The sequence below is a fragment of the Anomaloglossus baeobatrachus genome, chromosome 5 (assembly GCF_048569485.1).
Source record: "Anomaloglossus baeobatrachus isolate aAnoBae1 chromosome 5, aAnoBae1.hap1, whole genome shotgun sequence".
NCBI classification, from domain to species: Eukaryota; Metazoa; Chordata; class Amphibia; order Anura; family Aromobatidae; genus Anomaloglossus; species Anomaloglossus baeobatrachus.
Genome location: NC_134357.1, coordinates 35,316,507 through 35,344,009, shown reverse-complemented (window position 1 = coordinate 35,344,009; position 27,503 = coordinate 35,316,507). Strand labels below are relative to the sequence as shown.

The 27,503-nt window shown below is 48.2% G+C and overlaps 1 protein-coding gene across 4 annotated transcripts in view; it reads right to left on the bottom strand.

The window, feature by feature from the left end:
- Positions 1-27,503, bottom strand: part of ZFYVE27 (zinc finger FYVE-type containing 27) — a 150,922-nt gene that overhangs the window by 88,345 nt on the left and 35,074 nt on the right. For all 4 annotated transcript variants that reach the window (XM_075348398.1, XM_075348397.1, XM_075348399.1 and 1 more), the window contains exons 3-6: positions 24,567-24,637; positions 20,407-20,593; positions 17,466-17,561; positions 17,007-17,119 (exon numbers count right to left, since the gene is read on the bottom strand). In XM_075348398.1, the coding sequence (XP_075204513.1) occupies positions 17,007-17,119; positions 17,466-17,561; positions 20,407-20,593; positions 24,567-24,637 (467 nt within the window). The remainder of the gene's footprint in view (positions 1-17,006; positions 17,120-17,465; positions 17,562-20,406; positions 20,594-24,566; positions 24,638-27,503) is intronic.

Sequence of the window (27,503 nt, the reverse complement as noted above, 5' to 3'; positions counted from 1 at the left end):
TTGCGAAGTGTTTAGTCCGGGGACACGAAGCTGCCAGAATGAAAATGGATGAAATTTTGTGCTTCAGCAATCCACATGCAAACAGCTGTCCCTTCTTCATGCCTGGAAAGAGCGAGCTGAAGAATATGCACAAGACGGCAAAACAAAGGGCCAGAACAGATAGGCAATTTTTTTGTCCCCCTTGATCACTACCTTTCATTAGAAACTGCAGAACATCTTAGGCGGCTTTCACACTATGTTTTTTTAACATCCGTCATGAACGTTTTTTTAACGCAAAAAACGGATCCAGGTGCAAATGCGTTTTCATTTCAATGCATTTGCAATGGACTCACGTCAACATGCGCTTACCTGCGTTTGCGTGCGTTATAGTGAGGATCAGCGACTTGCAGTTTAACATTTTTCAAAAACGCTACTTGTAGCGTTTTTGAGCTGTGTTCCATATACTGCACATTGCTGGATCCTGACTATACTGCACGCAAACGCATGTGAACGCTGGCATGCTGATAGACAGGATCCTGCTTGCTCTACTGAGCATGCCAGAAACCAGCCTCGCGTGATCTGTCTCTCTCCCCCCCTCCTCTCCATCTCCTCCCCTCTCTCCACCTCCTCTCTCTCGTCTCTCCCCCTTCCCTCTCTGTCTCTCTCCCCCCTCTCTCTCTGTCTCTCTCCCTCTCTCCCCTTCCCTCTGTCTCTCTCCTCCTCGCCCCTCCCTCTCTGTCTCTCTCCCCTTCCCTCTCTGTCTCATCTCCCCTTCCCCTCTCTGTCTCTCTCCCCTTCCCTCTCTGTCTCTCTCCCCCTCCCTCTCTGCCTCTCTCCCTGCCTCTCTCACCCTCCCTCTCTGCCTCTCTCACCCTCCCTCTCTGCCTCTCTCCCCTCCCTCCCTCTCTGCCTCTCTCCCCCACTCCCTCTCTGCCTCTCTCCCCCCTCCCTCTCTGCCTCTCTCCCCCTCCCTCTCCGCCCTCTCTCCCCCTCCCTCTCCCTCTCTGCCTCTCTCCCCCGCCTGAGAGCTCCGGACACTCGTAACCAAGATAATTATCGGGTAACCAAGCAAAGTGCTTCTCTTAGTTACCCGATGTTTACGTTGGTTACGTATGCAGGGAGCCCGGCTCCTAGAAGCTGCGGATGCTCGTAACCAAGGTAAATATCTGGTATCCAAGCAAGTTACCCGATGTTTACCTTGGTTACGGGCCTCTGCAGATGTCAGAAGCCGGCTCCCAGTCTATCACGTTCAGTTCCACTGACTCCCCGATCACATGACTCCGATGCCCGCCCATAAACTTAAAGTGACAGGATCCTGCAAAATAACACATGCGTTTTTTTGCTGTAAAAGCAGGATCCGCTTTTACAGCAAAAAAAAAAAAAAAAAAAAACGTTCATGACACGTTAAAAAAACGTAGTGTGAAAGCAGCCTTACTTCAGTCCATTTCACGCCGTGTTTTTGTGGGGGACTTGATGAATACCCTTAGTACTGTAAAAAATGTATCTAAATTCAGACCTCGGCAAAGTGTGGCCCGTAGGCCACTTGTGGCCTTTTGGCTATTCCATTGTGTCCCGTGGAATGGGACAACTGAAGAGCTGAATATAGTGGCATTCTGCACCACGTGGCCACCCCCTACTGGTGCCCCAACTTCACCGGTATCTGCATCCTCAGGTGAGTACAATGACAGAACAGGTCTAAAGGCCCCTTTACATACTTCAGCATCGCTAGCGATATCGCTGTAACGTCACCGGTTTTGTGACGTAATAGCGACCTCCCCAGCGACATTGCAGTGTGTGACACGCATCAGTGACCTGGCCCCCGATGTGAGGTCACTGATCGCTATAAATCGTTCAGGACCATTTTTTGGTCCTTTGTTCCCCGCTGCGCAGCATGTATCGGTGTGTTTGACACTGTTACAACATCGTTAGCGACTTAGAACCCAGCCCGTAGGCGTGCTATAGCGTTCCGTTTCCCGCCCCCTTACCTCTGATTGGTGGTCGTTGTTGCGTTCTGATTGGGCGGCTTTCACTGAAAAAGAAGGCAACTTTAGCGCTTCCGTCCTTTGTTTCAAAGCCACCTTGTTCCTGAGCGTTTGTGGATCATTAGAGAGTTCTCCAGTCTGCAATACTATAAAGCCTATACGGTAAGCATCATTTGATTGAAGCTGTATTGATACTGTATAGATAAACCAGTGTGGAGTCGCCGCACAGAGAACTCTACAAAGATCCGCTAAGCAACAGAAGCTCAGGAACAAAGGATATACAAGCGCGACTTTTGCCAATCTTTCCAAGCTCGGGGTCGCCAATAAGAACGCACTAGCGATCACCAATCGGAGCTTAGGGGGGCGTGTAAAAAGGACACCTAGGTGGCTTCAGCGCCAAACACCACGCCCCTAACATAGGTGTGAGTCGTCAAATAGCTGCCGTGTGACACGTCCCCAACGTCCAGCGAGGTGGTTCTGCAGGGCCGTATCGCTGCTGCGCCCTTGGCCAGATCTGCCTCTTTGACAGTTCACCAGCGACTGTTTAGAGACTTTCCAGCGATCCCGGCCAGGTCGGGATCACTAGAAAGTCTCAGTGTGTAAAAGGGGCCTTAAGGTTTTGTTCACAAACAGCAGTTTTTGCAGCTTTTCTTATGCAAAAAAACAAGTTGCATTCCACAGTACTAGGTAAAGCTCAAGTTTCAGCAATCGTAAATTACCTCTTTGCAGGCTAAAAAGGTAAATATTTAGAAATAACTTGCCTCAGAAACAAAGCAATAGTAAAAAGAAAAGGTTGGGGATGCAGCTGCAGCTAGCTCTGAGACTGCGTGCTGTGAGAGGGGGAGAAGGAGCAGGTGACATCTGACTACTGGATATGTGAGAAGCAGAACACCAGGCAACCCCTTCTCTATGTCTGAAAATGACAGAAGGAGTCTCCACACTTGAGATTCCCCTCCAGAAGCCAGAATTGGTACAATTTCTTCATTGTATAGCACTACACATTTCCCCTAGTGATAAAAGATGATCACCAGCGCTTACTAAGGATAGTGGGATTAAATGGATCACTGCAAAGCTTCAATTAATAAAATGGAATGTATTGACGAGCCAAACCTTTTTAAAAGCCTGACTTCAGAGCATGTGTGATTTTTTTTTTCTGATGTAGTTTCTTTAATGGCCACTAGATGTCAGGCTGCACTGCTGAAATACAATTTGCTTTACAGCAGGCTGTAAAAGCGTATTCCATTATCTCACAGTGAGTTCTGTTTTGCTTTTCAAGCGCCATTATTTTAACGTTTAGAAATGGCATCATAGGAGTATCATAATATTATTTTCTGGCCAACTTACATCTATTTTAAAATTATCTATCATATAAAATATGGAAGCAGCTGTTTTTTTAATGGAGGGGTTAGGCTACGTGCACACGCTGCAGAACTTTTCTGCAGAAAATCTGCACATTGTAGCAAAAAACTGCATCGATAACCGGATGCATTTTTGGGCTGTTTAGGTAGAGGGGGCAGAGAGAGAAAGAGAGGGGGAAAAGAGAGAGTGAATGGGTGAGAGAGATGGACAGAGGGGGAGAGAGAGGGGCGGGAAGAGGAATGAATGGGAGAGAGAGAGGGGGGAGGTGAGAGAAAGAGGGAGAGAAAGAGGGAGAGGGAGAGGGGGAGGGGGAGAGGGAGGGGGTGGGGGAGGGGGAGGGGGAGAGGGAGGGGGACGGGGAGGGGGACGGGGGAGAGGGAGAGGGAGAGGGAGGGGGAGAGGGAGAGGGAGAGGGAGAGGGAGGGGGGAGAGGGGGATGGGGAGAGGGAGGGGGAGAGAGAGAGAGTGGTGAGAGAAAGGGAAAGAGCGAGAGAGAGGGGGGGGAAGGAGAGAAGAAGAGTGGGGGGGAAGGGAGCGGGGGGGGAAGAGGGAGTGGAAAATGGGAAAGAGGGAGGGGGAGAGAGAGAGAGAGGGGGAGAGAGAGAGAGAGAGAGGGGGAGAGAGAGAGAGGGGGGGGAGAGAGAGAGAGGGGGGGGGAGAGAGAGAGAGGGGGGGAGAGAGAGAGAGAGGGGGAGAGAGAGAGGGGGAGAGAGAGAGGGGGAGAGAGAGAGGGGGGAAGAGAGAGAGGGGGAGAGAGAGAGGGGGGAGAGAGAGAGGGGGAGAGAGAGAGGGGGGAGAGAGAGAGGGGGAGAGAGAGAGGGGGAGAGAGAGAGGGGGGAGAGAAGGGGGGAGAGAGAAGGGGGGGAGAGAAGGGGGGGAGAGAAGGGGGGGGAGAGAAGGGGGGGAGAGAAGGGGCGAGAGGAAGGGGGGGAGAGAAGGGGGGGGGAGAGAAGGGGGGGGAGAGAAGGGGGGGAGAGAAGGGGGGGAGAGAAGGGGGGGAGAGAAGGGGGGGAGAGAAGGGGGGGAGAGAAGGGGGGGAGAGAAGGGGGGGAGAGAAGGGGGGGAGAGAAGGGGGGGAGAGAAGGGGGGGAGAGAAGGGGGGGGAGAGAAGGGGGGGGAGAGAAGGGGGGGGGGAGAGAAGGGGGGGGGAGAGAAGGGGGGGGGAGAGAAGGGGGGGGGAGAGAAGGGGGGGGAGAGAAGGGGGGGGAGAGAAGGGGGGGGAGAGAAGGGGGGGGAGAGAAGGGGGGGGAGAGAAGGGGGGGAGAGAAGGGGGGGAGAGAAAGGGGGGGGGGAGAAGGGGGGGAGGAAAGGGGGGAGGGAAAGGGGGTGAGGGAAAGGGGGTGAGGGAAAGGGGGTGAGGGAAAGGGGTGAGGGGAAAGGGGGTGAGGGAAAGGGGGTGAGGGAAAGGGGGGGAGAGAAGGGGGGGAGAGAAGGGGGGGGAGAGAAGGGGGGGGAGAGAAGGGGGGGGAGAAGGGGGGGAGAGAAGGGGGGGAGAGAAGGGGGGGAGAGAAGGGGGGGGAGAGAAGGGGGGGGAGAGAAGGGGGGGAGAGAAGGGGGGAGAGAAGGGGGGGAGAGAAGGGGGGGAGAGAAGGGGGGGAGAGAAGGGGGGGGGAGAGAAGGGGGGGAGAGAAGGGGGGGAGAGAAGGGGGGGAGAGAAGGGGGGGAGAGAAGGGGGGGAGAGAAGGGGGGGAGAGAAGGGGGGAGAGAAGGGGGGGAGAGAAAGGGGGGGAGAGAAAGGGGGGGAGAGAAAGGGGGGGGAGAGAAAGGGGGGGGAGAGATAGGAGAGGGGGGAGAATGGGAGGAGAGGGAACGGGAGAGAGATAGAAGGGGAAAGAGAGAGGAAGAAGGGAGGGAAGCAGAGAGAAGGAGGGGAGAGAAAGTGAAGGGAAGAGATGGAAAAGGAGAGAAAGTGAAGGGAAGAGATGGAAAAGGAGGAGAAAGTGAAGGGAAGAGATGGAAAAGGAGAGAAAGTGAAGGGAAGAGATGGAAAAGGAGAGAAGTGAAGGGAAGAGATGGAAAAGGAGAGAAGTGAAGGAAGAGATGGAAAAGGAGAGAAAGTGAAGGAAGAGATGGAAAAGGAGAGAAAGTGAAGGAAGAGATGGAAAAGGAGAGAAAGTGAAGGGAAGAGATGGAAAAGGAGAGAAAGTGAAGGGAAGAGATCGGAAAAGGAGAGAAAGTGAAGGGAAGAGATGAAAAGGGGAGAGAAAGGGAGGGGAAGAGCGCGGGAAGGGGTTGAGAGCGAGGAAGGGGGAGAGAGAGGGAAGGGGGAGAGAGAGGGAAGGGGGAGAGAGACCCCCAATAAACGAGAGGGAAGGGGGGAGAGGAGAGCGGGCAGGGCGAGAGAGGGAGAGAGGGGGAGAGGGGGAAAGCGAGGGAGAGATCTCTCCCTGTACTGGCATTGCGTCAAAAAACTGCAGCGTGTGCACAGGGCCTTAAACACTGCAGACTGTGACCTTTCTTCATTCTTATACTTCAAGAGCAATCACTGACTTGTTGCTTGGACACGGGGGATACAGTTTGCTCCCTGCCTGCAATTCAATGCTCAGATGCATCGGGGAGCTGGAAGCTCACACCCCGCATCTCTGCTGAGCTATGGACGTCCTGCTCACCGAAAAAAGAAATTAAATATTACAAAAAAAAATGTAAGAGTGAAACACTGCCATCTAATGGCAACCTTTTGGTATTGCACTTTTAAAAAAAATGAATCCAAAGTCAATATATACATTTAGTTTTAGCAGTATTATTATTTAATTACTGCAGAGCGGAGGTCTCCAGCCCGTGGCCCTACAGCTGGTGCAAAATTACACCTCCTACCATGCTGGGATTTGTAGTCTTGCACTGGTTGTCTCTACAGCTCGAAGCAGAAAGAAATCTGAAATTCATGGCTGTATACTGTTATAGGCAATATATTGTTATAGATGTAGGGGGAAGATTTTCTACTAGTATGCATTTGTGGAAATGGTGGATTGGTGCAAAGAAATGGAACACTGACCCCTGATTAAAGGACGTAACCATTAGAAAATATTGGTTTGGGTTTTTTTTTGTAAATTGGAGATTGGCTACCATTAAAATGACGCTGCTAAATTAATAGAAGGGTCCCTCTTTATCTATAGACTGGATTTGAAATGGGAGTCATGCAATACTTAATTTCTCCTGTGGTGGCGCTGCAGCAGAAACACAATCTTGTGATCTGGTTCCTTGCAGATTACATATGATCGCTGGGGATCCCCGCAGATCAACATCCCTTTATTTGCAGGGGACGTTTTTTACAAAAAAAAAAAAAAAAGTACTATAGAAAGCAGAATAAGGCCTTGTGCCCACAGGGCGTTTTTTTTTGTTTTGTTTTGGTTTTTTTTAGTGCTTTTACAAGCATTTTTCCCTTTTTTTTACTCCAAAAAGCAAAGAAAAATCATCCCAGCAAAGTCTATGTGAATCCTGACTTGCTTGTGCGTACGCTGCTTCTTTTTTTTTTCCTTGCCTTTTTTGTTGCTGCTTTTTCCCCCCAATTGAGTTCAATGGAGTCAGTGAAAAAGGCAGGAAAAAACGCATATGTAATGTCCACGTTGCTTTTATTGATGTCACTGGGGTTCCCTGCAGCCTCATCTCGTGATTTTTACCGCGGGATCTACTGAAGGGAACTCCAGTGACGTCACAAGATGAATCCAGTTCAAGGTGGTGAATCACCGAGGTTTCCTGTAGATGCGCCGGTATGAACTCTGTTCACTTCTCCTTGCCTCCAGGGCACCTACGTCACCGGAGATCCCTCCAGCAAGGTCCTGCGGTAAAGACCGCGAGGCCTAGGTGAAGAAAACCCTGGTGATCCACCGACATGAACTCGATTCACCTTGTGACATTCCCTGCACCTAGGCCTCGTGATCTTTACTGCGAGACCTTGCTGGACGTAGGTGCCCTGGTCTGTGAGGCGATCCGTAGCTCAGTAACCCGGGATCATCATGGTGATGACCCAGGGTTACCATGGCACTGACTGGGTCCCTGTCATCGCATCACAGGGACCTGATCACCAGGGAGAGGTAAGTGATTCCTCTCCCTACGTTGCATTGATCGCAGCATTCAAGATTTAAACAGCAGGAAGCAGCGCAAGCACCGCATTGAGAGCCAGGTCCTGGCTGTAACATCCGGTGGACACACAGCGGCAATCGCGGGGGTACAAAGGCTGAACGCCTGCGATTGCCAGAACAGGTAATGATGATCATTGTCTAGATTTAAACACAGTCAATAACTGAAACAGAAACCGCCAAGTTGGAAGACAAAAAAAAGCACAAAAAAAAACGATATAAAACATGTGGAAAACTATGAAAAATAGCACATTTTTTTCAGCAGCTTTTTCTTGCCAAAACATTTTTTTTTTATTTTATTTTATACATAAAAATGCTACGAGGGCACACAGCCTAAAGCCTGAGCCAAGATAGGCAGCTTTCACAGGCTGACAAATAATATAATAGTATAATATTGATTCATTTATATAGCGCTATTAATTCCACAGGCGCTTTACATACAAGATACAATGGCAACACTGTCCCCATCGGGGCTCACAATCTAAGTTCCCTATCAGTATGTTTTTGGAGTGTGGGAAAAAACCCAAACAAACATAGGGAGAACATACAAACTCCTTGCAGATGTGGTCCTTGGTGGGATTTGAACCCAGGACCCCAGCGCTGCAAGACTGTAGTGCTAACCACTGAGCCACTGTACAGTGCTAACTACTGAGCCACCGTGCTGTCCATGCATAATAAAGACTTCTCTGCCCATGTAACAGGGATGAGGAGCAATATACATGACGCCAACACTTTTAACCTGAAATGTCTCTGGGAGCCACAAGGAAGGGGTGATGGTGTCAGTGTCTTAAAGATGGGGCCAAGGGGCACACATTTTTCCATCAATTGCTGTCTATAGTGATTGCATCTAAGGGTTAAAAAAGCCCTTTGGCTGCTCACCTAGCGTAACCTGCTGTGACACCATAATAAATATTGCTATAAACCGATGGCTACAAGATAATTAAAAGTTAGTTGAAACATGTAACGGCTAATTATATTAGTAAGAGAAATCTAATGAATACGGCAAAGGAAAAATGAAATCTAACAGCGCGGATTACTTATTATTGATTGAGGAGTTGTACGCCCAGATACCGGAGAAATGCTTCATTCATCTTACTTATTGCTTTCACAATACATAATGCAATATGGAACGATTATCTGTCCGTGCCGCGATCTATAGAGCCGGCTGTGAATCCGCAGCGCACACTGCCCCCTAGTGGACAATGGAAGCAATGCACATCGCTGCTGGTAAATCCTGGGCCGAAAAGTCTGAGGGTTGTGTAGAAACGTAATGTCCTTTGCCTCAGAGGAGACCCCTGAGGTAAAGACCCCAGAGCCTTACGCCCCCGCTTCTTTTAATATCTCTCACACACAGCTAAGGGGTCTCATGATCTCGGTGGCGATCTCCTCACCCCCCACATATACAGGCCTCTTGGGTGACATGGCAGAGAAGCCCTCTGTCTGGTATTACACCGCCGCTCTTTACTTCAGGTGCCATAGCTTCTAATCTCCTCACTCTATGGATGGCTCAACACCCGGCACTGGGGTCTCCTCACAGACTGTCTGGATATCACAACAATCCTCTACTGCTTCCTCAGCTTACTGTAGGGGGTCTCTTCCCTAACATAGACATGGCTTCCTCTGAGAGAGGCCATCCTCCCTCTATATAACGTTTCCTCATCCCCTCCGCTAACTGGGGCAGTCACAGAGGCCATCCTCCCTGTATATAACGTTTCCTCATCCCCTCCACTAACTGGGGCAGTCACAGAGGCCATCCTCCCTCTATATAATGTTTCCTCATCCCCTCCACTAACTGGGGCAATCACAGAGCCCATCCTCCCTCTATATAATGTTTCCTCATCCCCTCCACTAACTGGGGCAGTCACAGAGGCCATCCTCCCTCTATATAATGTTTCCTCATCCCCTCCACTAACTGGGGCAATCACAGAGCCCATCCTCCCTCTATATAATGTTTCCTCATCCCCTCCGCTAACTGGGGCAGTCACAGAGGCCATCCTCCCTCTATATAATGTTTCCTCATCCCCTCCGCTAACTAGAGCAGTCACAGAGGCCATCCTCCCTCTATATAACGTTTCCTCATCCCCTCCGCTAACTGGGGCAGTCACAGAGGCCATCCTCCCTCTATATAACGTTTCCTCATCCCCTCCGCTAACTGGGGCAGTCACAGAGGCCATCCTCCCTCTATATAATGTTTCCTCATCCCCTCCGCTAACTGGGGCAGTCACAGAGGCCATCCTCCCTCTATATAACGTTTCCTCATCCCCTCCGCTAACTAGAGCAGTCACAGAGGCCATCCTCCCGCTATATAAAACATTTCCTCATCCCCTCCGCTAACTAGAGCAGTCACAGAGGCCATCCTCCCTCTATATAACGTTTCCTCATCCCCTCCGCTAACTGGGGCAGTCACAGAGGCCATCCTCCCTCTATATAACGTTTCCTCATCCCCTCCACTAACTGAGGCACTCACAGAGGCCATCCTCCCTCTATATAACGTTTCCTCCTCCCCCCACTAACTGGGGCAGTCACAGAGGCCATCCTCCCTCTATATAACGTTTCCTCATCCCCTCCACTAACTGGGGCAGTCACAGAGGCCATCCTCCCTCTATATAACGTTTCCTCCTCCCCTCCACTAACTGGGGCAGTCACAGAGGCCATCCTCCCTCTATATAACATTTCCTCATCCCCTCCGCTAACTGAGGCACTCACAGAGGCCATCCTCCCTCTATATAACGTTTCCTCCTCCCCTCCACTAACTGGGGCAATCACAGAGGCCATCCTCCCTCTATATAACGTTTCCTCCTCCCCTCCGCTAACTGGGGCAGTCACAGAGGCCATCCTTCCTCTATATAACGTTTCCTCCTCCCCTCCGCTAACTAGACCAGTCACAGAGGCCATCCTCCCTCTATATAACGTTTCCTCATCCCCTCCGCTAACTGGGGCAGTCACAGAGGCCATCCTCCCTCTATATAACGTTTCCTCCTCCCCTCCACTAACTGGGGCAATCACAGAGGCCATCCTCCCTCTATATAATGTTTCCTCATCCCCTCCGCTAACTGGGGCAGTCACAGAGGCCATCCTCCCTCTATATAACGTTTCCTCCTCCCCTCCGCTAACTAGAGCAGTCACAGAGGCCATCCTCCCTCTATATAACGTTTCCTCATCCCCTCCGCTAACTGGGGCAGTCACAGAGGCCATCCTCCCTCTATATAACGTTTCCTCATCCCCTCCGCTAACTGGGGCAGTCACAGAGGCCATCCTCCCTCTATATAACGTTTCCTCATCCCCTCCGCTAACTGGGGCAGTCACAGAGGCCATCCTCCCTCTATATAACGTTTCCTCATCCCCTCCGCTAACTGGGGCAGTCACAGAGGCCATCCTCCCTCTATATAACGTTTCTTCATCCCCTCCGCTAACTGAGGCAGTCACAGAGGCCATCCTCCCTCTATATAACGTTTCCTCATCCCCTCCGCTAACTGAGGCAATCACAGAGGCCATCCTCCCTCTATATAACGTTTCCTCATCCCCTCCACTAACTGGGGCAGTCACAGAGGCCATCCTCCCTCTATATAACGTTTCTTCATCCCCTCCACTACCTGGGGCAGTTACAGAGGCCATCCTCCCTCTATATAACGTTTCCTCATCCCCCCCACTACCTGGGGCAGTTACAGAGGCCATCCTCCCTCTATATAACGTTTCCTCATCCCCTCCACTAACTGGGGCAGTCACAGAGGCCATCCTCCCTCTATATAACGTTTCCTCATCCCCTCCGCTAACTGGGGCAGTCACAGAGGCCATCCTCCCTCTATATAACGTTTCCTCATCCCCTCCGCTAACTGGGGCACTCACAGAGGCCATCCTCCCTCTATATAACGTTTCCTCATCCCCTCCGCTAACTAGAGCAGTCACAGAGGCCATCCTCCCTCTATATAACATTTCCTCATCCCCTCCGCTAACTGGGGCAGTCACAGAAGCCATCCTCCCTCTATATAACGTTTCCTCATCCCCCCCACTACCTGGGGCAGTCACAGAGGCTTTCCTCCCTCTATATAACGTTTCCTCATCCCCTCCACTAACTGGGGCAGTCACAGAGGCCATCCTCCCTCTATATAACGTTTCCTCATCCCCTCCACTAACTGGGGCAGTCACAGAGGCCATCCTCCCTCTATATAACGTTTCCTCCTCCCCTCCACTAACTGGGGCAATCACAGAGGCCATCCTCCCTCTATATAATGTTTCCTCATCCCCTCCGCTAACTGGGGCAGTCACAGAGGCCATCCTCCCTCTATATAACGTTTCCTCCTCCCCTCCGCTAACTAGAGCAGTCACAGAGGCCATCCTCCCTCTATATAACGTTTCCTCATCCCCTCCGCTAACTGGGGCAGTCACAGAGGCCATCCTCCCTCTATATAACGTTTCCTCATCCCCTCCGCTAACTGGGGCAGTCACAGAGGCCATCCTCCCTCTATATAACGTTTCCTCATCCCCTCCGCTAACTGGGGCAGTCACAGAGGCCATCCTCCCTCTATATAACGTTTCCTCATCCCCTCCGCTAACTGGGGCAGTCACAGAGGCCATCCTCCCTCTATATAACGTTTCTTCATCCCCTCCGCTAACTGAGGCAGTCACAGAGGCCATCCTCCCTCTATATAACGTTTCCTCATCCCCTCCGCTAACTGAGGCAATCACAGAGGCCATCCTCCCTCTATATAACGTTTCCTCATCCCCCCCACTACCTGGGGCAGTTACAGAGGCCATCCTCCCTCTATATAACGTTTCCTCATCCCCTCCACTAACTGGGGCAGTCACAGAGGCCATCCTCCCTCTATATAACGTTTCCTCATCCCCTCCGCTAACTGGGGCAGTCACAGAGGCCATCCTCCCTCTATATAACGTTTCCTCATCCCCTCCGCTAACTGGGGCACTCACAGAGGCCATCCTCCCTCTATATAACGTTTCCTCATCCCCTCCGCTAACTAGAGCAGTCACAGAGGCCATCCTCCCTCTATATAACATTTCCTCATCCCCTCCGCTAACTGGGGCAGTCACAGAAGCCATCCTCCCTCTATATAACGTTTCCTCATCCCCCCCACTACCTGGGGCAGTCACAGAGGCTTTCCTCCCTCTATATAACGTTTCCTCATCCCCCCCACTACCTGGGGCAGTCACAGAGGCTTTCCTCCCTCTATATAACGTTTCCTCATCCCCTCCACTAACTGGGGCAGTCACAGAGGCCATCCTCCCTCTGTATAACGTTTCCTCATCCCCTCCGCTAACTGGGGCACTCACAGAGGCCATCCTCCCTCTATATAACGTTTCCTCATCCCCCCCGCTACCTGGGTCAGTCACAGAGGCTTTCCTCCCTCTATATAACGTTTCCTCATCCCCTCCACTAACTGAGGCAGTCACAGAGGCCATCCTCCCTCTATATAAAACGTTTCCTCATCCCCTCCGCTAACTAGAGCAGTCACAGAGGCCATCCTCCCTCTATATAACATTTCCTCATCCCCTCCGCTAACTGGGGCAGTCACAGAAGCCATCCTCCCTCTATATAACGTTTCCTCATCCCCTCCGCTAACTGGGGCAGTCACAGAGGCCATCCTCCCTCTATATAACGTTTCCTCATCCCCCCCACTACCTGGGGCAGTCACAGAGGCCATCCTCCCTCCATATAACGTTTCCTCATCCCCTCCGCTAACTGGGGCAGTCACAGAGGCCATCCACCACGTAATGTGTCCTGGGATGTGGCACACTGTATGTTATTAATGTGCCCATTTTCCTGCGCTAATGCTCACGATCTCTGCAACTGACCCCGACCAGAAGAAATCCCCCCGCCTGTAACCTCGCCCGGGGCGTACACTGTATCTGACCAGTGTGTGCCTGTTTCCAGCTCCAAATTTCAAGCTCTTCAGGATGCAAAGCTCCAACTTACTGCTGATGACCTCTGCAACTGACCCGAACCAGAGGGAAGCACCCTCATAATTAACCCCTACCCGTCAGTCTCTGAGCCTCTCTCAGAAATTACATGTTAACTCCTAACTGACTGGCTAACGCAACATGTGGCTTCATTACAGACACAGCACACAGAGTACATGACCGCACATGAACAGATGATAGAAGCAGAGCGATGCAGGAGCGGAAATCAGAGCAGCCATTCTCCACCCTCCCACGCCCATCAGCAATCTACCCTTTATAAGCCCCGACAATACCGCACCCTTGGGCTCAGACAAGCGCTCTGTATGGACGTCAGCTCAGACGAGCACTGCCTGCCATAAAACCAGACTAATGTTATTGAATAGGGCTGTCCACATGGAATAGATCGGAGCATGCTGCTATTATTCGCACGGACACTCGGTCAGTCCCTTCCGCCTATACACGTCTATGGCCGCACAAATAAAAGGATTTTATACAACTCATCAATGTTGCATCCGATTTTTATGGATACATTGCAATCATTCACCTAAGAAACTATAAATCTTATTAACTGCGGATGAGATACAGATGCAGAGGACGGACAGACGAATGGAATACAGATGACAATTTGGATGAAAATCGCCTGATTTTTTTTTTTGTAACGCTAAATTGGATGTTTATTCACCCCCTTGTATATTCAGACTATATACAAGACCATAGTAGACACATCATATATATATATTATATATATATATATATATATATATATATATATATATATATATATATTATATATGTTATGAGGTGACTGTAGGATAGCGAGGGACAGGGGCTCCAATGCAGTCTCTCACGCTAGGGGACCCTAGGCTATCCCTAAACTCAAGGTTACACCTGATGGTGGAGATGCCAGAGTTCCATTCCTGGCCATGTTCCTCTCCAGTAATACTCTAATACCCCCCTCCCACCAGGGAAGGAAGGCAGGAGTGTGATGTAAAACGGATAAAGACAAACAAGGGAAAACCAGAACTCTGACACACTGCACACACATAGGAACAAACAGTAAGAGATTAAGGAGAAAAGCAAGAGCAGGAAAGTAGCTACAAAAAGACAACAAGGGTTAACTCCACAACCGCTCACAGCTATAAGTGCTACAATCACAAGTTAGTCTGGATCACAACACCTCACCAGACCAGCTAATATAAACAATAGCTGGCATAGGTGGAAAGATCTAGCCAGCATAAATAGGAGCAGATGTAATTGGCTCCCCCACAACATGTGATCAAAGGAGACGAACAAGCAGACCAGTAGAGATTAACTCTTGTTAGCCTGCCTATGAACTACCACTCTGCAGAGAGTTATCACGCAGTGTCAGACTCTGTAGAATGAGCAGAACCCGACACCGCCAAGACAGTCGTCAAAGTTTGTAAAAATCTCCGTGTGCAAAATACGAGACTAATGAAGACCTCACACCAGACCCTAATCAGCGATATCACACTCATATACTGCAGCTCTGTACACATTGCAAACACACAACTCTGCTGCGCACACATTACATTCACTGCCACCTCAGCCGCCACAAGGAGGTAATGTCTGCACAGCAGAGTGGTGTGTTTGCAATGTGTGTATACAGAGGCCGTGGAGGTGTGGAAGCTGATCCCAAAATGCATAGCAGAGCTGTGCGAGTGTGGATTACGTGTTGACAGCAGGAGTGTGTGTAATGTGTACACTTAAAAAGTATTTGTTTTTTATGTTTTCCTGACTTTGTAACATGTAAATGTTTAAAAAAAAAAAGTGGTTTTTTTTGTTTTTTGTTTTTTTATTCTGGCGTTTAGATTTTATTCTTTACACCGTTTGCCTTATTACTTTTTCAAATGCTGAAAAACCCAAAACAAACATTTTTTTTTTTTGTCCCTTTATTTTTGCACTGGAAAATGTGGCGATTTAAACTTTTAGGCTATGTGCCCACGGGACAATGTGCCCGCGGATATATCCGCAGGTACGTCCGCAAATTTCCCGCAGAAGCTCCCCAGAATCCGCAGCTATCCATTGCTGTGGGATTCCAGCGAAATATCTGCGGAAAACCTGCGGACATTCATGCGGCTTACCTGCGGAAGTCCCGGCCTCTATCTCCATAGTGGAGGGCTGGGAATTTTGCAGATACTTCCGCAGTAATAATTGACATGCAGTTACGTGCGGCTGAGGAACATCTGCAGCATATTCCGCAGCCGCACATACCGCAGCATGGACACAGACACTCCCCATGTCCCATAGGATAACATGGGGAGTGTCTGTACTTGCTAAAACCTGCGGATTTATCTAGAAAATCCAGATAACTCCACAGGTTTTCTGCTGCAAAATCCATGGGTAAAGAGTCTCGTGGGCACATAGCCTAAGGCTTTTTTTTTTTTTTAACTTTTTTTATAATTTTTTAAAATTATTCTAAATATTTTTTACACTTATAGATATACTTTAGTATTACAGTATATAATGATATTAACTGTCTCCTATAAAGCCGAATCACAGCCCCCTTCCCAGGTACAAACATGTCTGACCCCTCTCCATACACCCGTGTCTATACACATTTTTTTATACTTTTTATTTGCATAAACACACCTCCTTTCTGAAAGGCCACACCCCCTCCACATTCCATTCCCGCCCCCCAAAAGCTTGCTCATGGGAAAAACAAGAGCATACTGTTTTATTTGCATAAACACGCCTCCTTTCTGACAGGCCACACCCTCATCCTCATTCCACTGCCACCTCCAAAAGATTGCTTATGGGAAAAACAAGATACAGGGGGTTTTATTCGTTTGCATAGACACACCTCCTTTTTTGACAGGACACACCTTTTCCAAATTTCATTCCCGCCCCCAAAAGATTCCTCATGGGAACAAACAAGCTAATACTGGTAAATTCACATAAACCCCCTATAGGAATGGGATCTGTCACTAAATTTCCATAGTATAAACATTATTACATAACTCTTAGACCAGATGAGCCTAGTGTACTTGCATTGAAAATCAATTTCAGAATGGCTGTTTTGCATAAACACGCCTCCTTTCTGACAGGTTACACCCCATCCCCGCCCCCAAACGATTGCTAATGGGAAAAAACAAGATATTTTTAATTTGCATAAACATGCCTCCTTTGTCAGGCCACACCCCTCCACATTCCATGCCCATCCCCCAAAAAAATTACTCATGGGAAAAACAAGCCAATACTGGTAAGTTCACCTAAAACCCCTTTAAGAAAGGGATCTGTCACTAAATTTCAATAATATAAACTGCACACATTATTACATGGCTCTTAGACCAGATGAGCCTAGTGTAAATCAGTGTCAGAATGACTGTATACTTCTTTATGACCTAATAGAACAAGCTGGACTCTATATCAGCATTATAGATCTCTTGACATGGATTTAGTAAGTACATCAGCCTCATCAGGTCTAAAAGATCTATTGATTAAATACAGTCTGTATTATGAAATTAGTGTCAGATCCACTTTAACATGCATTTTGCTTCTCAACAGGAAGTAGGGAACAGACAAAAGACAGGTTCTGACTACACAGGGTTTGTTTGTAGTCTGTTACCATGGAGACACATAGGTCTGCCCAACAGCTGAAGACATAAAACGGAAGGAGAATTTTTAGGAGATTTATTGCAATGTTGCTTCATTTTGGGTGCATTAGAAAGGGTCTTACCTCTGTAGAAATCAGAGTTCTTCAGGAATAAAGTAGTATTCACAATCGCCAAAACCCAACACAAGGGCAGGAGATAGACAATGCAAATGGAGCCCAGTAATAATCCGTATAATCTGATAAAACACAAAAAAATAGGTTATTTCTGACCCAGACATACAAGAATAACCTTCTACCAGTCACATATATCCACGGGGATAGACAGGATTAGAACAGCGCCACAGCTGTGCCCAGGTTGTGTGTGGTATTGCAGCTCAGCCGCAGACAAGTGAATGCCAGACTTGTCCTATAGTCTGGGGCATCAGCATTGGTTCTGGTAACCACAGCCAATGGAAGGAATATTAAATCCTCTGCAGTGAATGAGCTTTACCCGCAGCATTCTGTGATTTGCACCCGGTGGCTCGCTGGGAAATGTAGATTTACAAAAGATGGAGATGACTACAAAAAGGAAGAGTTACTTACTGTACGGAGGCAGAAGGGTTCTGCCAGTGCACGACCTGATAGACCCGCTCACACGAGCCACACATCAGATTCAGGATGCCCTCCAGGTGAATCAAGCTGGAACACACAAGGCGGGATAGTCACACAATCATACATACATCAATGAAAGAAAATCTGTTTTTTTGCTGTCAAAGCACAGTTTCCAGCTCTGGGCTACTTGCTGTAGTTCTGATCAAACATCATTCCCTTCCTGTTCTGGGTATCCTCACCCCTCCACCATTGATTGAAAGCTTTCTGCCTATGCACAGCGTAGATAGAAAGCAGTCAATCAATGATGCGGACAGGTTAGCGAAAGCTCAACATTGACCAGAGGTGATGAAACAGTAATCAAAACTACAGCAAGTAGCCCACTGAGTGACCCCAATGGTGGAATCAGTGCATGGATATGAGCTATCTTAGGTATATGCTACTATTTAAACACACTAATTTATCAAAAAATTGGAGTCATGTACCATTTTGGGCATTGTGGCATATTCACAGCATATATACACCATCAAGATTTTTGGTACTCACCGTAAAATCTCTTTCTCATAGCCTTCATTGGGGGACACAGAAGTCTGGGGTTAATAGGCCGCCTCCAGGTGGTAAGTATACTAACCCATGGTTTCTGTGTCCCCCATAGTTTCTGTGTCCCCCCCATGGTTTCTGGGTCCCCCATGGTTTCTGATTCCCTCAGTTTCTGTGTCCCCCCCATGGTTTCTGTGTCCCCCCATAGTTTCTGTGTCCCCCCATAGTTTCTGTGTCCCCCCCATGGTTTGTGTGTCCCCCCCATGGTTTATGTGTCCCCCATGGTTTCTGTGTCCCCCCATGGTTTCTGTGTCCCCCCATGGTTTCTGTGTCCGCCATGGTTTCTGTGTCCGCCATGGTTTCTGTGTCCTCCAGCAAAGTGACCAAGAAAAATGTCTGCTATGTGCAAGTCCGGCGTCTATCGCCCTCATGTATGATAAAAATAGGAGGAACACAAACTCCACTCGCTGCTGGTCGTCACTGGTTGATCACATGCGGCTCACTCTCTACTGAAGTCTATGAGACATGGAACGGGTTGTTTCACTATTTAATTTTTATGAGAGCTCCGAAATTTGCAGAGTGGTGTATACACCGTGTGCAGAATTATTAGGCAAGTTGTATTTTAGAGGATTTTTTTATTATTGATCAACAACTATGTTTTCAATTAACCCAAAAGACTCAAATATCAGAGCTTAATATTTCTGGCAGTTGGAGGGGGTTTTTTTTTAGACTTGGCTATCTTAGGAGGATCTGCTTGTGCAGGTAACTATTACTGTGCAGAATTATTAGGCATCTTAATAAAAACCAAATATATTCCCATCTCACTTGTTTATTTTCACCAGGTAAACCAATATAACTGCACAAAATATAGAAATAAACATTTCTGACATGCAAAAACAAACCCCCAAGAAATTAGTGACCCATATAGCCCCCTTTCTTTATGAGGACACTCAGCAGTCGACCATCCATAGATCCTGTCATTGCTTGATCTATTTACGATCCACATTGCATGCAGCAGCCACCACAGCCTCCAGACACTGTTCCCAGAGGTGGACTGTTTTCCCTCCCTGTAGATCTTACATTTTATGAGGGACCACAGGTTCTCTATGGGGTTCAGATCAGGTGAACAAGGGGGCCATGTCATTATTTTTTCATCTTTTAGACCTTTACTGGCCAGCCACGCTGTGGAGTAGTTGGATGCATGTGATGGAGCATTGTCCTGCATGAAAATCATGTTTTTCTTGAACGATACCGACTTCTTCCTGTACCACTGCTTGAAGAAGTTGTCTTCCAGAAACTGGCATTAGGTCTGGGAGTTGAGCTTCACTCCATCCTCAATCCAAAAAGGTCCCACAAGTTCCTCTTTGATGATACTAGCCCATACCGGTCCCCACCTCCACCTTGCTGGCGTCTGAGTTGGAGTGGAGCTCTCTGCCCTTTACTGATCCAGCCTCTGGCCCATCCATCTGCCCATCAAGAGTCACTCTCATTTCATCAGTCCATAAAACCTGTGAAAAATCAGTCTTAAGATATTTCTTGGCCCAGTCTTGAGGTTTTATCTTATGTTTCCTGTTCAAAGGTGGTGATTTTTCAGCCTTCCTTACCTTGGCCATGTCCCTGAGTATGGCACACCTTGTGCTTTTTGATACTCCAGTGACGTTGCAGCTCTGAAATATGGCCAAACTGGAGGCAAATGGCATCTTGGCAGCTTCACGCTTGATTTTCCTCAATTCATGGGCAGTTATTTTGTGCCTTTTTTGCCCAACACGCTTCTTGCGACCCTGTTGGCTATTTGCCATGAAACGCTTGATTGTTTGGTGATCACGCTTCAAAAGTTTGGCAATTTCAAGACTGCTGCATCCCTCTGAAAGACATCTTACAATTTTGGACTTTTCAGAGCCCGTCAAATCTCTCTTCTGACCCATTTTGCCAAAGGAAAGGAAATTGCCTAATAATTAAGCCCCCCTTATATAGGGTGTTGATGTCATTACACCGCACCCCTCCTCATTACAGAGATGCACATCACCTGATTTACTTCATTGGTAGTTGGCTCTCAGCCTATACAGCTGGGAGTAGGACGACATGTATAAAAAGTATCATGTGACCAAAATACTAATTTGCCTAATAATTCTGCACACAGTCGGCATCTTTAAAATGCCAACGGAAGCGCTGAGTTTTCAAAGATGAAATTGCACTCACTTCCAAGTGGAATCTGCTCCAAAATAGGCATCGCCCAATCAAATGGATGGAAAAACACTTGCAAAACTTTAAAAAAAAGAAAAAGAAAACTTCCTCCAAGAATTTTTCAAAGAAGGAAAGTTACAAAACTCATTGGTTTTTTTGGCCAACTCAAAAAAACTCTGTGTACACAACCTCTGAAGGAAGAAGCACTTACAAGCTCTTGAACTCCGCCACAGCCTCCTGCCGGGTGAGTTTTACTTTCTTAAGATCCTCCCGACGCACGCTGTAGTATTTCCTCCGGGCCAGTTCGGGTTCCGGGAGATCCGTGTGCGACAGCTCCTGGAGGTAGCCGATAAGGGCCGGTATGGAGACGAGCAGGGTGCCCACCAAGAACCAGGCAACTGGGAGAAGAAAGAAACACAAATCAACACACAATGACAGTATCCAGCCCGTCCAATGGGATGATGAGATTATCAGCAAGTGTTCACTTTCCCTGCAGCACCTCCGCAGGAGGAACGGGGTATTACACAATGCTCACTGACGTGTCAGCTCTGCCAGAGAGAAACGCTGTCTGCTGAAAATGCCCGGGTCTGTATTGTCTCCTATCACGAGCGCCAGCTGTGCACGCGCCATGCATATATGACACTTGGCGACAAACACACAGACATTGTGCACAAAGGGGCAAATTAAAGATTAATTTAAGGCCGGGTTCATACGGCCATTTTCACAGTCCACATACAGAACTCAAGACCCGGACTGACCACGAGCTTCATGACCTGAAATTACAACATCATGGAACGCGTCGGAGGATGAAAACTCAGGTCAGGGCATACCCAAGATGATCAATCACCTTTTCTTTGATTGATAAATAAATACAAAAATAAGTAATATAATATATTAATATAAATTTATATATAGAAATAAAACAAACACATTCAGTATATTTAGGCCCAGAAAAGTCTGATCAATGACAACGTCAAATTTTACCCATAAGGTAAAATAAACAAAACAAAACCCAACAGAATTGTGAGTTTTCATTATTTTAGTCACCATATCAGCCTCAAAAAATGATGGTGGCTCAGTGGTTAGCACTGCACAGTGGCTCAGTGGTTAGTACTGCATAGTCGTTAACATTGCACAATGGCTCAGTGGTTAGCACTGCACAGTAGCTCTGTAGTTAGCACTGCACAGTGGTTCAGTGGCTAGCACTGCACGGTGTCTCAGTGGTTAACACTGCGCAGTGGTTAACACTGTACGGTGGCTCAGTGGTTAGTATTCTACAATATATCAGTAGACGGTAGCTCAGCTGTTCGCACTGCCCAGTAGTTAATACTGTATGGTGGCTCAGTGGTTAGCACTGCACGGTGACTCTGTGGTTAGCATTGCACAGGGGTTCAGCAGTTAGCACTGCACAGTGGCTCAGTGGTTAGCACTGCACAGTGGCTCAGTGGTTAGCACTGCACAGTGGCTCAGTGGTTAGCACTGCACAGTGGCTCAGTGGTTAGCACTGCACAGTGGCTCAGTGGTTAGCACTGCACAGTGGCTCAGTGGTTAGCACTGCACAGTGGCTCAGTGGTTAGCACTGCACAGTGGCTCAGTGGTTAGCACTGCACAGTGGCTCAGTGGTTAGCACTGCACAGTGGCTCAGTGGTTAGCACTGCACAGTGGCTCAGTGGTTAGTACTGCAGTTTTGGGTTCAAACCCCACCAAAGACATCATCTGCCAGGAGTTTCTATGTTCTCCCAGTGTTTGCGTGGGTTTCCTCCGGGTACTCTGGTTTCCTCCCACACTCCAAAGACATACTGATAGGGAATGTAGATTGTGAGCCCCAATGGGGACAGTGGTGATCACATCTATAAAGCGCTGGAGAATTAATGGCGCTATATAAGTGAGTAATATTAAATCCATTTTCCCATACACATCTCATCAGCGGCATCACAAAAGAGGAGAGCGGAGTGAGTGGGCGGCCATGAGTGATGCTTCACCTTACACCCGTCATCAAGTATTCATGGGTCAGACGTGTCTTACATGGACCCGCACATGTTACCGTCTGTGGTTACTGTGGCGCCACATCGGAACAAAACGCCCCACGACAACCTGTCACCTGCGACATCACTCTCACGTTTCCATTAAGGCAGATGATTAGCCGCCATTGTAGCATTATATGTGCACAGCGACTGAAGCAAATAACCCGCGTCACACAGAACAATGGAGCCATTCACCGGCTGTGTCCGGCCCGAGGATGTGTGTACAGCAATATTACACTGTACAGAAAAAGTATCACCTGAAAAGTCAACACTGGAAATAGAGAGATAGAAGGCGAAGTCTAGAAATAATAAGAAAAAACAAACAGCGCCACCCCTGTCTGCAGGCTGTGTCTGGTATTGCAGACATGTATTCACTTGACTGGGTTTGAACTGCAATATCAGACACATCCCGAGGACGAGAAGGACGCTGCCCTCTGCTACATCACTGTGCAGGAAAGACGGGCGACAACCAATATGGCTGACTCTAGAATACCTGTATATGGGGTCGCCCATCAATGCCAGACATACTATAGATTAGGAGATTCCTACATGATTTCAGACCCCAGACCAGACCCCTCAAAAATGTAAATATTAGAATAGATTTATATATAAATCAGATCAGAGCCCCTAAAATGAATTCAGGCCCCTAAATGATTTCAGACCTCAGACCAGACCCCTTAACTAAATTCAGGCCCCAGACCAGCCAGACCCCTTACATGAATTCAGACCCCAAACCAGACCCCTTAAATAAAGACCCTAGACCGGACCCCTTAAATTCAGACCTCAGACCAGACCCCTTAACTAAATTGAGACCCCAGACCAGATCCCTTAACTAAATTCAGACCCCAGACCAGCCAGACCCCTTATATGAATTCAGACCCTAGACCAGAACCCTTACATGAATTTAGACCCCAAACAAGACCCCTTAACTAAAGACTCCAGACCAGATGCCTTAACTAAATTCAGACCCCAGACCAGGCCCCTTAACTAAATTCAGACCAGACCCCTTAACTAAATTCAGACCCCAGACCAGACCACTTAACTAAACTCAGACCAGACCCCTTAATATCAGACCCCAGACCAGACCCCTTAACTAAACTCAGACCCCAGACGAGACCCCTTAAATAAATTAACACCCCAGACCAGACCACTTAACTAAATTCAGACTCCAGACCAGATCTCCTAAATAAATTCAGACCCCAGACAAGACCCCTTAAATAAATTCAGACCCTAACCACATTCAGACCCCAGCCTCTAAATAATTTCAAATCCCGCACCAGACCCCTAAATACATTGAAACCTCAGAGCAGGCCTTTATATACATTCAGACCCCCTAAATACATGCCCACAATAAATACTTTCAAACCACAGAACAAACCTTTAAATATATTGAGACCCCAGACCAGACCCCTAAATGAATTCAGACCAGATACCAAAATTGAATTAGATCTCAGACCAGACACCTCATTCAAACTAATTCCAAAGTGAATTGAAGCCTCAGCCCGGACCCCCCATTTCCCGGCGGCTCCCCCTCCCGGGTCCTGTCGCCTCCATGCAAAATGTCACTACCCTGAACGGTGTGAGGACCCCGTGCACCTGGAACCGGAGGAAACCCAAACCGGAAAGAGAATGGACAGGGACATGGGGTCTGAATGACATTTTTGCATCTTATTTGTTATCAGAATGTATTTCGGGGCCTCGTCTGTACATGGAAAAGTTACTGATGTAAGTAAGAGGCATGGAGTGTCAGCTAAAAACAAAACTAACTACTACAGTAACCTCACTGACAAATATGGGGGAAGCGGGGGTCCGCAGGCTGGTGGGCTTGGTCACAACTTGCAATTCCTAAAGTTAAGCCATTAGTAAAGGCAGCCGTATGGACTGTCACCCAGTCAGGGTCTCCAGATTGCAGTGGGCCCTCCGCTAAGCCCCCCCCCGGTGTGCTGGGTCACCATTCCTCGTCCTGCACCCAATCTTCCCAGAAAACAATGTAAAATAAAAGCTCAAAATTTACAAAAAAGAATCAGGAGTTTTAGTATTTCTCTGCCCGGATCGGTGCCATCGACATAAAATACGACACAGTGCCCAGAAAGTAACAATAGCTCCTGACTCATCAGTCACACAAATCTGCAGGATCGTTCCCCATTCCTCACCCTGTACCTAATTTTCCTAGAATACAATGTAAAACAAATACTCCAAATTTACAAAAAAAGAATGATGAGATTTAGGATGTGTCCTTAAAGAGAAAGGTCTCTGCCATCGACATAAAATACAACACAGCGGCCATAAAGTAATAATAGCTCCTTACTCATCAGCCATACAAACCCGCCGGATCATCACCGCTTACCTTCATTCATTGTGAGCAGCAAAATGTTCACCAGAAAACAGGTGAGGAGTGAAACGATTGGCGTTTGCCATCTGTGAAAGGTGGAGGGGGGGGGGGGCGGGGAGAAAAAGGAAAAAAATTAGATACAAGGCAAAAAAATAACAATAAAATAAATAAAATATGAATAATAATAATAGCAATAATAGTAAAATAATTTATTAATTATAATAAATATCAATAGTAAAATAACAACAATAATAATAGCAACAACAATATAATAGTAATAAAATAATATCAAATAATAGTAAAATATAATTATAATATAATAGTAATAAAATAGCAAAATAAAATGAATAATAATGTAATAATAAACAATAGTAAAATAATAATAGCAAAATAATAATAACAATATAATAGTAATAAAATAATAATAGCAAAATAATAGTAGAGTATAATAAAAAAGAAGGGAATTTTGTTACTTACCGTAAATTCCTTTTCTTCTAGCTCCAATTGGGAGACCCAGACGATTGGGTGTATAGCTACTGCCTCCGGAGGCCACACAAAGCATTACACTAAAAAGTGTAAGGCCCCTCCCCTTCTGGCTATACACCCCCCGTGGGATCACGGGTTGCTCAGTTTTAGTGCCAAAGCAAGAAGGAGGAAAGCCAATAACTGGTTTAAACAAATTCAATCCGAAGAACATCGGAGAACTGAAAACCGTTCAACATGAACAACATGTGTACCCGAAAAAAACAAAAATCCCGAAGGAAACAGGGCGGGTGCTGGGTCTCCCAATTGGAGCTAGAAGAAAAGGAATTTACGGTAACAAAATTCCCTTCTTCTTCGGCGCTCCATTGGGAGACCCAGACGATTGGGACGTCCAAAAGCAGTCCCTGGGTGGGTAAATTAATACCTCATGTTAGAGCTGCAAAAACAGCCCTTCCCTACGAGGAGGCAACCGCCGCCTGTAGGACTCTTCTACCTAGGCTGGCGTCCGCCGAAGCATAGGTATGCACCTGATAATGTTTGGTGAAAGTGTGCAGACTCGACCAGGTAGCTGCCTGGCACACCTGTTGAGCCGTAGCCTGGTGTCGTAATGCCCAGGACGCACCCACGGCTCTGGTAGAATGGGCCTTCAGCCCTGAAGGAACCGGAAGCCCGGCAGAACGGTAGGCTTCAAGGATTGGTTCCTTGATCCATCGAGCCAGGGTGGATTTGGAAGCCTGCAACCCTTTGCGCTGACCAGCGACAATGACAAAGAGTGCGTCCGAGCGGCGCAGGGGCGCCGTGCGGGAAATGTAGATTCTGAGTGCTCTCACCAGATCTAACAAATGTAAATCCTTCTCATACCGATGAACTGGATGAGTACAAAGAGAAGGTAAGGAAATATCCTGATTGAGATGAAAGGAGGATACCACCTTAGGGAGAAACTCCGGGACCGGGCGCAGCACTACCTTGTCCTGGTGAAACACCAGGAAGGGAGCTTTAGATGACAGCGCTGCCAGTTCGGACACCCTCCGAAGAGACGTGACCGCTACTAAAAAGGCCACTTTCTGTGAGAGTCGAGAAAGTGAAACATCCCTCAGAGGCTCGAAGGGCGGCTTCTGGAGAGCAACTAGTACCCTGTTCAGATCCCATGGGTCTAACGGCCGTTTGTACGGAGGGACGATGTGACGAACCCCCTGCAGGAACGTGCGTACCTGAGGAAGTCGTGCTAGCCGCTTTTGAAAAAATACAGATAGCGCTGAGACTTGCCCTTTAAGGGAGCCGAGCGACAAACCTTTTTCCAACCCAGACTGCAGGAAGGAAAGAAACGTAGGCAATGCAAATGGCCAGGGGGACACTCCCTGAGCAGAGCACCAGGATAAGAATATCTTCCACGTTCTGTTGTAGATCTTAGCAGACGTGGGCTTCCTAGCTTGTCTCATGGTGGCAACAACACCTTGAGATAATCCTGAAGACGCTAGGATCCAGGACTCAATGGCCACACAGTCAGGTTCAGGGCCGAAGAATTCAGATGGAAAAACGGCCCTTGTGACAGTAAGTCTGGTCGATCTGGCAGCGCCCACGGTTGTCCGACCGTGAGATGCCACAGATCCGGGTACCACGACCTTCTCGGCCAGTCTGGGGCGACGAGTATGACGCGGCGGCAATCGGACCTGATCTTGCGTAGCACTCTGGGCAAGAGTGCCAGAGGTGGAAACACATAGGGCAGCTGGAACTGCGACCAATCCTGCACTAAGGCGTCTGCCGCCAGAGCTCTTTGATCGCGAGACCGCGCCATGAAGGCCGGAACCTTGTTGTTGTGCCGAGACGCCATTAGGTCGACGTCCGACATTCCCCAGCGACGACAGATTTCCTGAAATACGTCCGGGTGAAGGGACCATTCCCCTGCATCCATACCCTGGCGACTGAGAAAGTCTGCTTCCCAGTTTTCTACGCCCGGGATGTGAACTGCGGATATGGTGGAGGCCGTGGCTTCCACCCACAGCAGAATCCGCCGGACTTCCTGGAAGGCTTGTCGACTGCGTGTCCCGCCTTGGTGGTTGATGTATGCCACCGCTGTTGAGTTGTCCGACTGAATTCGGATCTGCTTTCCTTCCAGCCACTGTTGGAAGGCCAGTAGGGCCAGATACACTGCCCTGATTTCCAGAACATTGATCTGAAGAGTGGACTCCTGCTGAGTCCACGTACCCTGAGCTCTGTGGTGGAGAAAAACTGCTCCCCACCCTGACAGACTCGCGTCTGTCGTGACCACCTCCCAGGAAGGGGGTAGGAAGGACCTTCCCTGTGATAATGAGGTGGGAAGAAGCCACCACTGAAGCGAGTCCTTGGCCGTCTGGGAGAGGAGGACTTTCTTGTCTAAGGACGTCGACCTCCCGTCCCATTGGCGGAGAATGTCCCATTGAAGTGGGCGCAGATGAAACTGGGCAAACGGGACTGCTTCCATTGCTGCCA